At 44.1% G+C, this 18,326-nt stretch overlaps 1 protein-coding gene across 1 annotated transcript in view; it reads left to right on the forward strand.

The window, feature by feature from the left end:
* Positions 1–17,179, forward strand: part of STX8 (syntaxin 8) — a 236,878-nt gene extending 219,699 nt beyond the window's left edge. Inside the window, exon 8 of the mRNA XM_044299901.1 lies at positions 16,905–17,179. Coding sequence (XP_044155836.1) covers positions 16,905–16,972 — 68 coding nt within the window. The 3' untranslated portion in view covers positions 16,973–17,179. The remainder of the gene's footprint in view (positions 1–16,904) is intronic.
* The last annotated feature ends 1,147 nt before the right edge of the window (positions 17,180–18,326 follow it).

Genomic DNA, 18,326 nt, shown 5'->3' on the forward strand with positions numbered 1-18,326 from the left:
ATGTCATGCTGGATTATGGAAGTGCGTCCAGGGAGGTCCGAGAACACATCCGTGTTCTGAATAACGAACTCCCTGGCCTCCTGAGTCTGTTTAGAGGAGAGGCTGTCAGCAATTTTTACTGTGGCAGCCGCCTCTCTTGCATCAGACAGAGGGGCCGGTACCTCTTCTCCTAGAAAACCCAGCCATGGCTGTCTTCTGTACAGGTTTCCCTATCTTTCCACAGTTTAAGTAAATTCACATGGTAAACCTGCTCCGGCCTTCCTCGCCCTGGCTGGTGTACCTTGTAGTTTACATCTCCAATTTTCTCGAGTACCTCGTGGGGCCTCTGCCACCTAGCCAGGAACTTACTGTCCACGGTCAGCACCAGATCCAAAACCCGATCACCCGGGTTAAAGATCCGGACCCAAGCCTGTCGATTGTATACCCGACTCTGGGCTCGCTGAGCTGCCCCCATATCAGGGGTGTCGTTAGGTCAAAACATTCGGGGCTGGAGCGCCAGATTTTTTTCCAGAGCCCCGAATGTTTTTGCTGGTGGGATTTTATTTTATTTTATTAGGCTATTCCTAGCCGTCTGGGAAATTACACAGATCATCCCCTTCTCGTACATCGCCAGGTAGATTTTGTTGTCGTCTGTGGGGGTCATATTTCGGGCATCATGGACGCTCGTGGTTGCTCCTACTGTCTGCAAAGCCATCACGTGTTGTAGCAGCAACTAATTGGTCTCCTGCTGCGTTGCTGCAGGTTTGTATCTCGCTGCTGCAGAATAGCCTCCATGAGGGCCTTCACAACAGCTTCCATTTTGTCGTGGGGCACTGTTTGTAATACAGCTGGTTTAATGTACGACCGTGCCTGAAAAATGCAGAAGCCAAAAATATCGGCGTTCACGCCGGCCTCACTGCTCTTGCCCGCATCCTCCATCAATTGTGGGGACTCGCTCTGGAAGACAGGATTAGCGGACGCAGTATAGAGGCAACAACAAGTTCTTTGGATCAAACAGTTCAGTGTTTTATTCACACTTTAGGCAAATGACAAAACAGTCATATTCAAACAAAAAGTCACCTTGCGGTGTTGGTGGTAATTCACACCATATGTCAATTCTGCCTCAAAGAGTCCTTGCTGATAGCAGCACCAACAGGTAGCAAGCCTTCATCCAGACACAAGGCTTCCAGATCCCAACACAGAGACCTGGCTTCTGAGCCCAGCTGCCTATTTAAGGACAGCCAGGTGCTGCCAAAACCCGGACCGGCATTTAAAGTCTAGTATTTGACCTCACCTGGCTGTAAATATATCTATCTATTATCTATCTATGTCATATCTATCCCTATCGGTTATCTGTTATCCCTATCTATCTATCTTATATCTTTGTATCTATCTCATCCCGTTTTTCCTGCATTTTTCATCAGTTGCAGGTGTAGATACAGTTTAGGTTTGATATTGATACATCCTGTATTTCTCTCATTATTATCTCTTCTAGACCATCTTCTCTGATCCTATCTCAGCAGGACCTCTTCCCTAATAGTTTGTTACAATGTACCAGTGCAGTTAAAATGTATTATTCAGCAGTACCAGCTGTTTCACCTGACACCATTGTCTAGACTGGATACATTTGTAACTAACGGAAAATACTGGTCCTGCACTGAATGCAAGCAATAATGCTCTCAGTCACTGACACCAAGCAGAGATCTAGTAAATGGTGAGGAATTGAAGCTTAGAGAATATTAGGAAGTTACAGTGATTACGGCAGAATATGTTCTGCATTTTTTCATATCAATATTCTCCTTCACCCAGTTCTCATGACATTGTCCTCTTCTCATCAACATCCTCATGTGACAAAAAGATAACCCTGCAGATCACAGACACCCCCGTCCCGCAGCGGCCGCAGGCCTGTACATCTGCTGTGTCCCACCTGGAGCTATGTACAGTTAATGACACTAATATCTCTTCAAATAAACCGCCGTTACATTCCTTTCTCATTGATTTGTGGTTAAAATCCCTGAAAGGGTAATTGTCCCTGTGTGCACGGTGGGGGTTATGCCTGACGTCCTGACAAATCATTGTAGAAGTGCACAAGCCCCGTCCCATGTTTTCATGCGCTCTGCTCCGTATTATACAAGGGTTGCCCGGCCCCCTCCTTTCTCCTCCATTTTTCAGGGTTGTGAATGAATTGTCTAGTGTTTTGGTGCTAGGAGAAAGTTTAACAAGGGAATACCCTTGTCCTCCCCTCCTTTCCAGACAATAAGGGGGCGGGCGAGTAACCGGGAGCTGTGTGTGGTCCCCAGGTCTGTCTTAACCCCCAGTGCGATGGGCCCCGAATATCATGTATTATAATAGCACCCAGGACTGCGCCCGTTACTGTAAAATCCTTGTGCTTGAAGTTATAGGTCCACCATCTGCAACTGCTTTAGGGCTCATGCACACGACCGTATGTTCAGTCCGTGTCCGATCAGCATTTTTTGCGGATCAGATGCGAATCCATCCATATCAATGGGGCCGCAAAAGATGCGGACAGCACACCCATGTGCTGTCTGCATCCATAAGTCCATTCCACGGCCCCTTTTTTGCAGACAAGGATAGGACATTTCTGCGGGTGAAAAAAAAATGGCTGCAGGCTTCTGACTGGTATCCGTGTTTTACATATCCGCGATTTTCAGACCGCAAAAATGGATACGCTCATGGTCAGTGTTCAGAACCTTGTATTAATCCAAATTGCCACCCATATTAACGTCTACACATCATGACTACTATTCCAGCTAATTAAGACGGCAGATATTTAATTGAATCTACATAACGTCCCTCTGACAAGGCTGACGGGCCACAGTGCAGAAGTGTTATCATGAAGACGTAGGCTACAGACTTCAAGTCCGTCATCTCTAACCGTGATCGCCCAGATATCATTTATATTTATCTCTGGGTACCCCATTAATCGGAGAGTCCTCTAGAATCCCGTACACGGGGACTTTCGCCATCAATCAGAAATTGCCCCTTCTGGATAGATGAAGTTGCATTGCGCAACCTAAATGTTGCATGAAAAAAATTCCAACATGGCCGCTAAATTTAGGGGGGAAAAAAGTCATCCAATCATGTCCTTGTTCTGATTAGTCCCAGCTCTGGTTGAAAGGAATAATTGCTGTTGAAATTGTCAGGTGCTCTTTAAGAAAGGTTAGTCTGATTTGTTTGCCACAGAGCTAGAAATATTCTACACTTTTATATATTTTTTCTAATTTAAAATATAGAGACGCCGCTGGCTCGGCCAGGAGAAAGAACTGAGGTTCGGTCACTTAAGGTTAAAGCAGTGGAAATATTGGCGGCGTATAATCACGAGAGCGACTCTTTTCTGCCCGTAATTCTCTCCCTACCCCTCCAGCTTGCCCTTTGTCCTCGCTGTTCCTCCTTTAAATCTCTATGGCCAAGTAAGAAATGAAATCCAGACCTTTGTGGTTTTGCTGACATTTGAACACAGTGCTAACAAGTCGCCGAGCATCAGGTTGACATTTTTCCGTCCATCTTGCGGTTGGAACACAGGCTCTGCGCAGACCGCCGAGCACACGGCCCATCTCAGAATTAATTATAGCATATTGTTTCATTCAGGGCAGAGATATGATGGCAGACACATACAGAACAGAGAATAGCATAGTGCACATTGGAGGAAGTTCATTCGTTCCTGATTTCTGCAAAGTGGGCAGAGGCTTAGTCTAGAGACTACCATGTGATCTTGTGTTTATACCCTACCACAGTGAGACAGCAGCGGGCTGACAAAGATGTACAAGAATATTATATTACTGCCTAATATGTGCAAAAATATAATTACTATAATACTGCTCCTATGCACAAGAATATAATTACTATAATACTGCTCCTGTGTACAAGAATATAACGACTATAATACTGCTCCTATGTACAAGAATGTAACTACTATAATACTGCCTCCTATGTACAAGAATATAACTACTATAATACTGCCTCCTATGTACAAGAATGTAACTACTATAATACTGCTCCTATGTACAAGAATATAACTACTATAATACTGCTCCTATGTACAAGGATATAGCTACTATAATACTGCCTCCTATGTACAAGAATATAACTACTATAATACTGCCTCCTATGTACAAGAATATAACTACTATAATACTGCCTCCTATGTACAAGAATATAACTACTATAATACTGCTCCTATATACAAGAATATAACTACTATAATACTGCTCCTATGTACAAGAATATAACTACTATAATACTGCTACTATGCACAAGAATATAACTACTATAATACTGCTCCTATGTACAAGAATATAACTACTATAATACTACTCCTATATACAGGAATATAACTACTATAATACTGCTCCTATGTACAAGTATATATCTACTATAATACTGCCTCCTATGTACAAGAATATAACTACTATAATACTGCTCTTATGTACAAGAATATATCTACTATAATACTGCCTCCTATGTACAAGAATATAACTACTATAATACTGCTCCTATATACAAGAATATAACTACTATAATACTGCCTCCTATGTACAAGAATATAACTACTATAATACAGCTCCTATGTACAAGAATATAACTACTATAATACTGCTCCTATGTACAAGAATATAACTACTATAATACTGCTCCTATGTACAAGAATATAACTACTATAATACTGCTCCTATGTACAAGAATATAACTACTATAATACTGCCTCCTATGTACAAGAATATAACTACTATAATACTGCTCCTATGTACAAGAATATAACTACTATAATACTGCCTCCTATGTACAAGGATATAACTACTATAATACTGCTCCTATGTACAAGAATATACCTACTATAATACTGCTCCTATGAACAAGAATATACCTACTATAATACTGCTCCTATGAACAAGAATATAACTACTATAATACTGCCTCCTATGTACAAGAATATAACTACTATAATACTGCTCCTATGTACAAGAATATAACTACTATAATACTGCTCCTATATACAAGAATATAACTACTATAATACTGCTCCTATGTACAAGAATATAACTACTATAATACTGCTCCTATGTACAAGAATATAACTACTATAATACTGCTCCTATGTACAAGAATATAACTACTGTAATACTGTCTCCTATGTACAAGAATATAACTACTATAATACTGCTCCTATATACAAGAATGTAACTACTATAATACTGCTCCTATGTACAAGAATATAACTACTACTATAATACTGCTCCTATGTACAAGAATATAACTACTATAATACTGCTCCTATGTACAAGAATATAACTACTATAATACTGCCTCCTATGTACAAGAATATAACTACTATAATACTGCTCCTATGTACAAGAATATAACTACTATAATACTGCCTGTTACAACTAATCTGTGTTGAGGAACAGTTGTTGTCGCAGTACTATTTTTTGAGGGCTCGGGCCCCTGATGGTGATGCCAGCAGCACATAATGCTGATTATTTGCTAATTCCTGTCTTGGTTGCAGCTGGTGCCAGATCTGCAGTCCAGTAACTGAGCGGTTTGTAGCTATTAAATGAAGGCTTGTGACCTCGGAGCCTGGAGCAGGACGGGCACTGGGGAAAAATGCTGGATGTAACACTTAGCTCACATCCTCTTCACCAACAGATGCCACTTTTAACCCTTCCATTCACAACAAAATACCATTATTTTGTCACTAGCTCATAAACAGAGTGACGAGACAATCCGTATGTAGAAATGGGTATCACACAATCCCTGGGTTGTTCACCAGGCTGATGGGATTGACTGACTTGACACCCCCCACAATAAAGAAGTATGGAAAGTAGTCTTCTGTGATCACGTTTTTGGCCTCTTGGAAGTGCACCGAGCGCTCATTATACGAGCAGCAGGGAACGCAGTGACTTTCTCCATGTCTGTTTGTTGGCATCAAAGTGTAACCTAAAATGTAGAAAGTCTTGTGTGCTGAGCTGGCTCGGTGGGTATATAAGGTGTGCTGAGCTGGCTCGGTGGGTATATAAGGTGTGCTGAGCTGGCTCGGTGGGTATACAAGGTGTGCTGAGCTGGCTCGGTGGGTATACAAGGTGTGCTGAGCTGGCTCGGTGGGTATACAAGGTGTGCTGAGCTGGCTCGGTGGGTATACAAGGTGTGCTGAGCTCGCTCGGTGCGTATACAAGGTGTGCTGAGCTGGCTCGGTGGGTATATAAGGTGTGCTGAGCTGGCTCGGTGGGTATACAAGGTGTGCTGAGCTGGCTCGGTGGGTATACAAGGTGTGCTGAGCTGGCTCGGTGGGTATACAAGGTGTGCTGAGCTGGCTCGGTGGGTATACAAGGTGTGCTGAGCTGGCTCGGTGCGTATACAAGGTGTGCTGAGCTGGCTCGGTGGGTATACAAGGTGTGCTGAGCTGGCTCGGTGGTTATATAAGGTGTGCTGAGCTGGCTCGGTGGTTATATAAGGTGTGCTGAGCTGGCTCGGTGGGTATATAAGGTGTGTCATAGGCTGTCTGCACACATATCTCTCATTGCTGCCATGGGTAAAAGAGGCGATTTATTAGAGATGCAAAAAGAGATGATTATTGGGTTTCGGGCCCCAGGTGGCGGTATTTCTGACACTGCTCAGTGTGAACTGTTCTGTTGCTGCGGTGTATGGTGAGCAGACAAATGGCACCAGTGTGAATAGAGTTGAACGAACCTGCTCCTCGAGTTCGGGGTTTAAGTGAATTACGTAATGGATTCTGTTCTTACGGAATCCATAACCTAATTCAATGCCGGCATGCCGCATAATACTATACGGAGCTAGCCATACACTTGTATTGTGCGGCATGCCGGCATTGAATAACGTGATGGATTCTGTGAGAATAAAATCCATTACGTAATCCAATTTAACCCTGAAGTCAAACCTGCCAAAAGGCAATTTCACTGAACTATAATTGTGAATAAGCAACTTGGAAACTGGAGTGTCACGTACAACTGATGTGAAAGGTGAAAGTCGGCTACGAAGGTGCACAAGGGAGGACAGACACCCTACAGTGGAGCAGTCACTGCCAAAATAAACCAGGGGACTACCAGACGTGTGTCTAACACAACAGTTCAATGACCCTACTGAGTATGGGGCTCTGAAACAGAGGGACGGTCACTCCACCTCTGATAACGAAGCTGCATCGGCAAAAAAGGCTTCAATTTTCGCAACAGTATCAGAATTGGACCTCCACTGATTGGATCAGAGAACAAACACCCTACAACCATTACTGATAGAACACAAGCTGGTGGGGGCAGCGTTATGGTCCGGGGAAGGTTTTCGTGGCCTTCTCTGGGCCACTCATCCTTGGGGAAGTCACTCTCAGCCGATCTAGGTAGGAATCAATCCTTGCAGATCACGTACACCTTCCAACAACACAATGCAACATTTCAGACGGCTAGAAATGTTTGTTATTGGTTGGAAGAGCCTGGCCAAGACTTCAAGGTTCTACCCTGGCCCCTAATTCTCCAGAGTTGAACCCAATGGAGCATCTGTGAGACCACCTCGATTAACGTGTTCTTTCGATAGACCTCCCCCCTCGCCCCCTCCAGCAGCTGTGTAATGCCCTGCAGTCAGTATGGCTCCAGATACCTGTTACAACCTATGAGGACCTTATTGCCCCCCCCCCCCCCCCCCCGCAGCCCGTGTAGCTGCTGTCCGTGCTGTACACGGCGGTTACTCTGGATATTAGCTGCTGCTCAGAATAATGGGACTCAACTGTGTGTGTGTATATGTGTGTGTGTGTGTGTGTGTGTGTGTATATATATATATATATATATATATATGTATTATCTTACTTCTGTGCTGCATTATCTGAGCTTCAAGTTGTAGCACCAATACTTGTCAGCTTACAGGACCTCATGGAAAATGGAGATGCAGCATGCATGCCCGACCTGCCATCCCATCCCCTTATACCGGGGCATGGGACCCCATTCTCTTGACCAATGCAAACAGTGCCTACAAATTTAATATAAACCCCCCTTTATAGAGAGATGAAATTACAGGTGGTCCATGCTGGTCACCCCCCAAAACTGCACCCATCTCTGCATAGTCTTTAAAACAAGTGGAGGGGCTTCCTAAATAAAACCAGGCCCAAAGTCTAGTGTCTATATGAAAAGCCAAAGCACGGAGGTGGAAATGATGTAGAACATATGCAGAAAATGCCAATTGCGCTGCATTTACCTAACAAATGCAAGAACAGTGTTTGTTTGTTTTTGACCAGCACCACGTTACCTTTTTAGAAGTGTTATTTTTTTTTCCTATATGAAGGGATTCTGCAACCCAGTTCCCAGATAAGTGGCCACTGTGACCTTTCCCCTATCTGATTGTTAACGGAGAGTTTCCATCATTTCTCTATTATGGCCTTAACCCCACACTTTTAGGAACGCAGAGGTCCTAAGGTCATACCTCTACTTTTCAGACTTTTATTGCTTATCTAGTCGGTTTTCCCTTAACCACCTCCGGACCGTCTAACGCACAGATGCGTCCGGAAGGTGGTTGATTCATTCCTCCTGGACGCATCCGTGCGTCATCTCGCGATAGCCGAGATTTCCTGTGAACGCGCGCACAGGATCGAAAGGTAAGCGAGTGGATCTCCAGCCTGCCAGCGGTGATCGTTCACTGGCAGGCTGGAGATGCGATTTTTTTAACCCCTAACAGGTATATTAGACGCTGTTTTGATAACAGCGTCTAATATACCTGCTACCTGGTCCTCTGGTGGTCCCTTTTGTTTGGATCGACCACCAGAGGACTCAGGCAGCTCTGTAAAGTAGCACCAAACACCACTACACTACACCCCCCCTGTCACTTATTAACCCCTTATGAACCCCTGATCACTTCATATAGACTCCCTGATCACCCCCCTGTCATTGATCACCCCCCTGTCATTGATCACCCCCCTGTAAGGCTCCATTCAGACGTCCGTATGATTTTTACGGATCCACGGATACATGGATCGGATCCGCAAAACGCATACGGACGTCTGAATGGAGCCTTACAGGGGGGTGATCAATGACAGGGGGGTGATCACCCATATAGACTCCCTGATCACCCCCCCTGTCATTGATCACCCCCCTGTCATTGATCACCCCCCTGTAAGGCTCCATTCAGACGTCCGTATGTGTTTTGCGGATCCGATCTATGTATCCGTGGATCCGTAAAAATCATACGGACGTCTGAATGGAGCCTTACAGCGGGGTGATCAATGACAGGGGGTGATCAGGGAATCTATATGGGTGATCACCCCCCTGTCATTGATCACCCCCCCTGTAAGGCTCCATTCAGACATTTTTTTGGCCCAAGTTAGCGGAAATTGTTTTTTTTTTTTTTTTCTTACTAAGTCTCATATTCCACTAACTTGTGTCAAAAAATAAAATCTCACATGAACTCACCATACCCCTCACAGAATCCAAATGCGTAAAATTTTTTAGACATTTATATTCCAGACTTCTTCTCACGCTTAAGGGCCCCTAAAATGCCAGGGCAGTATAAATACCCCACATGTGACCCCATTTCGGAAAGAAGACACCCCAAGGTATTCGCTGAGGGGCATATTGAGTCCATGAAAGATTGAAATTGTTGTCCCAAGTTAGCGGAAAGGGAGACTTTGTGATAAAAAAAATGGGAAAAGTTGTCTTTTGCCAAGATATTTCTCTCACCCAGCATGGGTATATGTAAAATGACACCCCAAAACACATCCCCCAACTTCTCCTGAGTACGGCGATACCAGATGTGTGACACTTTTTTGCAGCCTAGGTGGGCAAAGGGGCCCACATTTCAAAGAGCACCTTTCGGATTTCACCGGTCATTTTTTACAGATTTTGATTGCAAACTACTTCTCACGCATATGGGCCCCTAAAATGCCAGGGAAGTTTAACTACCCCACAAGTGACCCCATTTTGGAAAGAAGACACCTCAGGGTATTCCGTGAGGGGCATGGCGAGTTCCTAGAATTTTTTATTTTTTGTCACAAGTTAGTGGAATATGAGACTTTGTAAGAAAAAAATAAAATAAAAAATAAATCATCTTTTGCCGCTAACTTGTGACAAAAAATAAAAAGTTATATGAACTCACTATGCCCATCAGCGAATACCTTAGGGTGTCTACTTTCCGAAATGGGGTCATTTGTGGGGTGTTTCTACTGTCTGGGCATTGTAGAACCTCAGGAAACATGACAGGTGCTCAGAAAGTCAGAGCTGCTTCAAAAAGCGGAAATTCACATGTTTCTAAACGCTATAACTTTTACCCAAACCATTATTTTTTTTTACCCAAACATTTTTTTTTATCAAAGACACGTAGAACAATAAATTTAGCGAAAAATTTATGTATGGATGTCGTTTTTTTTGCAAAATTTTACAACTGAAAGTGAAAAATTTAACTTTTTTTGAAAAAAAATCGTTAAATTTTGATTAATAACAAAAAAAGGAAAAATGTCAGCAGCAATGAAATACCACCAAATGAAAGCTATATTAGTGAGAAGAAAAGGAGGTAAAATTCATTTGGGTGGTAAGTTGCATGACCGAGCAATAAACGGTGAAAGTAGTGTAGTGCAGAAGTGTAAAAAGTAGCCTGGTCATTAAGAGGGTTTCAGCTAGGGGAGCTGAGGTGGTTAAAGGGAACCTGTCACGGGATTTTGTGTATAGAGCTGAGGACATGGGTTGCTAGATGGCCTCTAGCACATCCGCAATACCCAGTCCCCATAGCTCTGTGTGCTTTTATTGTGTAAAACAAACAATTTGATACATATGCAAATTAACCTGAGATGAGTCCTGTATGTGAGATGAGTCAGGGACAGGACTCATTTTAGGTTAATTTGCATATGTATCCAAAAAGTTTTTTTACACAATAAAAGCACACAGAGCTATGGGGACTGGATATTGCAGATGTGCTAGCGGCCATCTAGCAACCCATGTCCTCAGCTCTATACCCAAAATCCAGATGACAAGTTCCGTTTAAAGCGGTTGTCTTGGGGAGATAATTTTAAAATTTTATTATTTTTTAAACCCCAGAATGGGTTAAAAATAAATCATAGGCATTAGTCACCTCGCCGATCCCCTGGCCACTGCCGTTCAGAGTCTGCCCAGGTCCCTGCGGGCCTCTATTTCTTGGTTGCGGTATGACACACAGGAAATAGCTGAAAATGGCCAATGACTGGGTAAGGTGGGTCCCTTCTATTGCCAGTGATTGGCTGATCAGTCTTTTCCCAGGAAGTAGCGAGCATCAGGGAATGGTGTCGGAACAGGAGCGTCAGGAGATTGGTGAGGTGAGTAAAGCTTATTTTTTTTATTTTAACCCATTCTGGCCCTTTTAAAAAAAAAATGTATACCCCTTTCCCTCTACAATCCCTTTTAATTTTCCTCTCAGGAAAAGACCTTTAACCCCTTGGACTTTTTGAGAGTTCTTTATCTAGTACTTTAAGCAGCCATTCATCCTGATGTGGAAGATCACACACCTAGCAAATAAGGGCAGGTTTCCTAGATGACCGCTGACCTCTGCTCCATATTTGGCTCCCCTGATGGGCTTCCACTTCCCATTGCCCGGAATATCAGGGCGGTGAAGGAGTTCTTTTAGAAAGACAAAAATAAGACCTTTTCCATATTTTCTTATGTTTCTTCAACTCTTCTTAGAAAATGGCCTCCTGCATGGTCCATTGACTCTTCTCATACCGAGAAACCATTGTATAACTTGAATGGAGTAAAAAGGGGGATGAATCCCTGTTTCCCCATTAAACCCCCTTCCTCTTATTAAAAACCCATTAGCCGCGTCCCCCTTAATTGATACCATATTCTCCACACTTCGGGAGAGCGACACCTCGGAGTGCTCCTTCACGGTAAATCAGCGGAGCCGCAGCGCTGAATGCTCCAGACTTGTGCTTCCAGGCGGCCAATACACAAGGGAGGCTGTCAGAACAAGACATATTTATGATGCTCTTTTTTGTTCACACACTACTTGAATGGGTGCCAGGATCTCAAGCAGGTTCTCAGCCGCACAGCGAGCCGGGGAGCTGACAGTGTAAATACCACCATGCCAGGGAGACAGGGCCCTGAATCTCACAGTGACACGACACAATCGCCGCCTTTGTGCGCACATGAGAAAGCTCTTGTACATTTAGTGCTGCCGTTATCCTGATATATTCCATAATCTATGGCCATTGCCCTTTGTTGCCGGTGTTCTCTCAGGCGTCACAAGGGTTAATGTTACCATGGAACGTGAAGAACACAAGCGAAAAAATGTTATAATGGGGAAAAAAGTTCAGATGAGATGATTGAGCTGGGAGAAAAGGGGCAAAATTATGTAATGAAAGAAATATTAATTAGAGATGAGTTAATATCCTGAAATTTGTTTTGGTTCAACCGGCAGATGAATTTTAGTCCAAAGTGCCCCAATTCACCCAAATGTGACACTCCGTGGTCTCCTCGGACTGTACCTAACCCCTTTCAATATCATAGTCAAAGTGACGGTGACATATAAAGCTATGGGTGAATGTGTGGTAGCCTCTTTAATAAGACAATCCACTCTCCGATTTGTTATGCTTTTTAAAATTTAAAAAACAGTCTAAAAATGATCCCTTATTGGGGGCAGATGGCTGCCGGTGTTTATACACACACGTGGAAGAAGCAATGGCTTATTTTAAAGAAGTGCTTGAAATGATCCCTCCTTAGGGAGTCGCAACAGGTTTGTTGTTATTTTGCAGAAAATGTTTATCATGCTAGAAAGTGGAGAAGCAATGGCTTATAACAAAAGCTGTCAAAAAATTATTCCTTTTTTGGGACCAGTTTAGGTTTGTTAGACTGTGGAGGGTAGAGTTTCCAGCAGTACAGTACAGAACATGATGGGGGTATTAGAAGCAGCAGCAGCACAATATGGAACATGACAGACAAGGCAGGAGATGTGCTGCTGTGTAGGGGTAGTAGTAATAGTAGCAGCAGCACAGTATGGAACATAATGGAGAAGGCAGGTGATGTGCTGCTGTGTAGGGGTAGTAGTAATAGTAGCAGCAGCACAGTATGGAACATAATGGAGAAGGCAGGAGATGTGCTGCTGTGTAGGGGTAGTAGTAATAGTAGCAGCAGCACAGTATGGAACATAATGGAGAAGGCAGGAGATGTGCTGCTGTGTAGGGGTAGTAGTAATAGTAGCAGCAGCACAGTATGGAACATAATGGAGAAGGCAGGAGATGTGCTGCTGTGTAGGGGTAGTAGTAATAGTAGCAGCAGCACAGTATGGAACATAATGGAGAAGGCAGGAGATGTGCTGCTGTGTAGGGGTAGTAGTAATAGTAGCAGCAGCACAGTATGGAACATAATGGAGAAGGCAGGAGATGTGCTGCTGTGTAGGGGTAGTAGTAATAGTAGCAGCAGCACAGTATGGAACATAATGGAGAAGGCAGGAGATGTGCGGCTTGTGTAGGGGAGTAGTAATAGTAGCAGCAGCACAGTATGGAACATAATGGAGAAGGCAGGAGATGTGCTGCTGTGTAGGGGTAGTAGTAATAGTAGCAGCAGCACAGTATGGAACATAATGGAGAAGGCAGGAGATGTGCTGCTGTGTAGGGGTAGTAGTAATAGTAGCAGCAGCACAGTATGGAACATAATGGAGAAGGCAGGAGATGTGCTGCTGTGTAGGGGAGTAGTAATAGTAGCAGCAGCACAGTATGGAACATAATGGAGAAGGCAGGAGATGTGCTGCTGTGTAGGGGTAGTAGTAATAGTAGCAGCAGCACAGTATGGAACATAATAGAGAAGGCAGGAGATGTGCTGCTGTGTAGGGGTAGTAGTAATAGTATCAGCAGCACAGTATGGAACATAATGGAGAAGGCAGGAGATGTGCTGCTGTGTAGGGGTAGTAGTAATAGTAGCAGCAGCACAGTATGGAACATAATGAAGAAGGCAGGAGATGTGCTGCTGTGTAGGGATAGTAGTAATAGTAGCAGCAGCACAGTATGGAACATAATGGAGAAGGCAGGAGATGTGCTGCTGTGTAGGGGTAGTAGTAATAGTAGCAGCAGCACAGTATGGAACATAATGGAGAAGGCAGGAGATGTGCTGCTGTGTAGGGGTAGTAGTAATAGTAGCAGCAGCACAGTATGGAACATAATGGAGAAGGCAGGAGATGTGCTGCTGTGTAGGGGTAGTAGTAATAGTAGCAGCAGCACAGTACAGTATGGAACATAATGAAGAAGGCAGGAGATGTGCTGCTGTGTAGGGGTAGTAGTAATAGTAGCAGCAGCACAGTATGGAACATAATGGAGAAGGCAGGAGATGTGCTGCTGTGTAGGGGTAGTAGTAATAGTAGCAGCAGCACAGTACAGTATGGAACATAATGGAGAAGGCAGGAGATGTGCTGCTGTGTAGGGGTAGTAGTAATAGTAGCAGCAGCACAGTATGGAACATAATGGAGAAGGCAGGAGATGTGCTGCTGTGTAGGGGTAGTAGTAATAGTAGCAGCAGCACAGTATGGAACATAATGGAGAAGGCAGGAGATGTGCTGCTGTGTAGGGGTAGTAGTAATAGTAGCAGCAGCACAGTATGGAACATAATGGAGAAGGCAGGAGATTTGCTGCTGTGTAGGGGTAGTAGTAATAGTAGCAGCAGCACAGTATGGAACATAATGGAGAAGGCAGGAGATGTGCTGCTGTGTAGGGGTAGTAGTAATAGTAGCAGCAGCACAGTATGGAACATAATGCAGAAGGCAGGAGATTTGCTGCTGTGTAGGGGTAGTAGTAATAGTAGCAGCAGCACAGTATGGAACATAATGGAGAAGGCAGGAGATGTGCTGCTGTGTAGGGGTAGTAGTAATAGTAGCACATTATAGAACATGATGAATAAGGCAGGCGGCGTACGACTCTTTAGGGGTAGTTGCAGCAGTAGCACAGAACATGACAGACAAGGCAGGAGATGTGCGGCTATGTAGGAGTTATAGTAGCAGCAGCAACACAGTATGGAACATGATGGACAAGGCAGGAGATGTGCGGCTTGTGTAGGGGTAGTAGTAGTAGCAACAGCAGCACATTATAGAACATGATGAATAAGGCAGGCGGCGTACGACTCTTTAGGGGTAGTTGCAGCAGTAGCACAGAACATGACAGACAAGGCAGGAGATGTGCGGCTGTGTAGGAGTTATAGTAGCAGCAGCAACACAGTATGGAACATGATGGACAAGGCAGGAGATGTGCTGCTGTGTAGAAGTTTATAGTAGCAGCAGCAGCACAGTATGGAACATAATGGAGAAGGCAGGAGATGTGCTGCTGTGTAGGGGTAGTAGTAATAGTAGCAGCAGCACAGTATGGAACATAATGGAGAAGGCAGGAGATTTGCTGCTGTGTAGGGGTAGTAGTAATAGTAGCAGCAGCACAGTATGGAACATAATGGAGAAGGCAGGAGATGTGCTGCTGTGTAGGGGTAGTAGTAATAGTAGCAGCAGCACAGTATGGAACATAATGCAGAAGGCAGGAGATTTGCTGCTGTGTAGGGGTAGTAGTAATAGTAGCAGCAGCACAGTACAGTATGGAACATAATGGAGAAGGCAGGAGATTTGCTGCTGTGTAGGGGTAGTAGTAATAGTAGCAGCAGCACAGTATGGAACATAATGGAGAAGGCAGGAGATGTGCTGCTGTGTAGGGATAGTAGCAGCAGTAGCACGAACAGAATGGACAAGGCAGGCGATATGTGGCTGTGTAAGGGTAGTAGTAGTGACAGCAGCAGCACAGTATGGAACATGATGGGCAAGGCAAGAGATATGCCCCACGTTCACCACCTTGTGACTGGTCATGTGCTCCTGAGCACCATTAAACCAAATTTGGTTCTTATAGGACAGAAGGGTGGTTGGACCCCTGGCAGACCTCCCATCAGAACAGAGACCAGTGTAGGCTCACACCGCCCATTGTAAAAGATGGGGGCAACCTCAAGGCCGCTTATCTGTTTAGACCTGTGGATAGTTCATCAATATTATTTCCCGACTAACCCCTTTAAATAACTGAAATATCCTTTCCTTTACTGTTTCTTCTCCATTCACGCCCGAAGTGAATGCCTAAAAATCTTTGCTGAAATCTCTATGCAATTTGTATGGGATCTGACAACCGTGCAGCTTTATAAGCCGAGCTCAGAATCTGTATCTCAGCTGATCTCCCATAATGCACTTCTGGCAATAAGAATCTGTCTGAACATCATAGAATAATATGCAGAATCGAGATTAATGAATCCACACATATAGGAGTACATACTGGAGATTACCCCCCAGGGTCAGTGCTGAGAGGCGGCCACGAGGTGCATTTTGGAAGTTTGAAGTTGAGCCCATTATAAAAGTTTAGGACTCTGGTTATTGGCCATAGTGGGGACAGACTGGCATCGGACCCCAGCTCTGCCCTGTGACAGCACTGGAAGGTTACTGCGTCCCTCCCCGATCATAAAGACCTGCAGACTTTCCCAGAAGCCGTGGAATTGTAGTAATAGAGCGCGTAATTACAACAGGACCTGGCCAGGCCGGGAGGAATGTATAGCTCATAGGACTGATCCCAAACTACTCCCCCCATACTCCTCTGCCACCTGTTGTCTTAGACAGGCTACACATTATGGCCCTGTGCTTTTTAAATGACCATGAATGTCAAATGGAAGTAATAAATTACCAGTGAAGGTCCAGATCATAATATTGAGCACTGTTTATCACGGTTCATGAATTGAATGAAAGAGTTGCAGTAAATACTGACACACCAAGCAGCAGGAGGAAATAAAAGGGTTGTAATGGTACATAATGCATGCATGTATGTCATTCACGGTGTCTGGAAAGCTGGGTGGCAACCACGGCAACTGTAGTAGTTGGCGCCCATTTTTCCCAAAATTGCACTGTTTTATGGGGGTATGCAAAACGAAATGATCTTCTCTTTCCTCTTCTTACAGCCATGATGGTGGTTATTGTTCTACTTCTCATCGCTATAGTAGTCGTTGCAGTTTGGCCAACGAAATGACCAGGAAGGCAGGACCCGACATCTCCGGTAATGAAGACATTGGCCCCTGGTCTGGAGTCCTGGCGGTCCGGTAAGAGGCTGCAGAAACGGACGACTCCAGCAACGGACGGACTAATATATATGATTCTAACGATTCTAACCCTCTCACACGATTCGTCTTTTCTACACTCTTCCAATGATTAATGCAAAATAAAGCCGTTTTTTTTCACAAGCTGTTAAAGGAGGCCCTGTCTGATTTTCTGATATTTGCAGCGTGCGGCCTTAGTTTGTGTTCAGAAGGAATTTGGCAGTGATTGGGTTACAGTCCGAAGTCTCCCCGGTGCTGCAATAACTATAGTACATTGCAGAGTAATATATACGAAGTGCATATAAATATTCACAGACGCAGCAGCCGACGCCCAGCCGTATTCAGACCTGCGTGACACCAAGTTACCTGAAAACAGCTGTTCTCTAAAGACCGAACGGATCTCGCTGCCCTGGAGGAGAGGGGGATATTTAGTGTAAGTCCGCCAATGAACATCAGGGTACATATAGATTAACTTACAGATGAAGCTCAGTCACTTCCTTATTACATTGTATTACATATGTTGTACTTATTCTGAATGACAGCCTGTAATATACTCCAGAGCTGCAATCACTATTCTGCTGGTACAGTCACTGTGTACATACATTACTTATCCTGTACTGATCCTGAGTTACATCCTGTATTATACTCCAGAGCTGCACTCCCTATTCTACTGGTGCAGTCACTGTGTACATACATTACATTACTTATCCTGTACTGATCCTGAGTTACATCCTGTATTATACTCCAGAGCTGCACTCACTATTCTGCTGGTGGAGTCACTGTGTACATACATACATTACTTATCCTGTACTGATCCTGAGTTACATCCTGTATTATACTCCAGAGCTGCACTCACTATTCTGCTGGTGCAGTCACTGTGTACATACATTACATTACTTATCCTGTACTGATCCCGAGTTACATCCTGTATTATACTCCAGAGCTGCAGTCACTATTCTGCTGGTACAGTCACTGTGTACATACATTACATTACTTATCCTGTACTGATCCTGAGTTACATCCTGTATTATACTCCAGAGCTGCACTCACTATTTTGCTGGTGGAGTCACTGTGTACATACATTACATTACTTATCCTGTACTAATCCTGAGTTACATCCTGTATTATACTCCAGAGCTGCACTCACTATTCTGCTGGTGGAGTCACTGTTTACATACATTACATTACTTATCCTGTACTGATCCTGAGTTACATCCTATATTATACTCCAGAGCTGCACTCACTATTCTGCTGGTGAAGTCACTGTGTACATACATTACATTACTT

The sequence above is a fragment of the Bufo gargarizans genome, chromosome 6, assembly GCF_014858855.1.
Source record: "Bufo gargarizans isolate SCDJY-AF-19 chromosome 6, ASM1485885v1, whole genome shotgun sequence".
Lineage (NCBI taxonomy): Eukaryota > Metazoa > Chordata > Amphibia > Anura > Bufonidae > Bufo > Bufo gargarizans.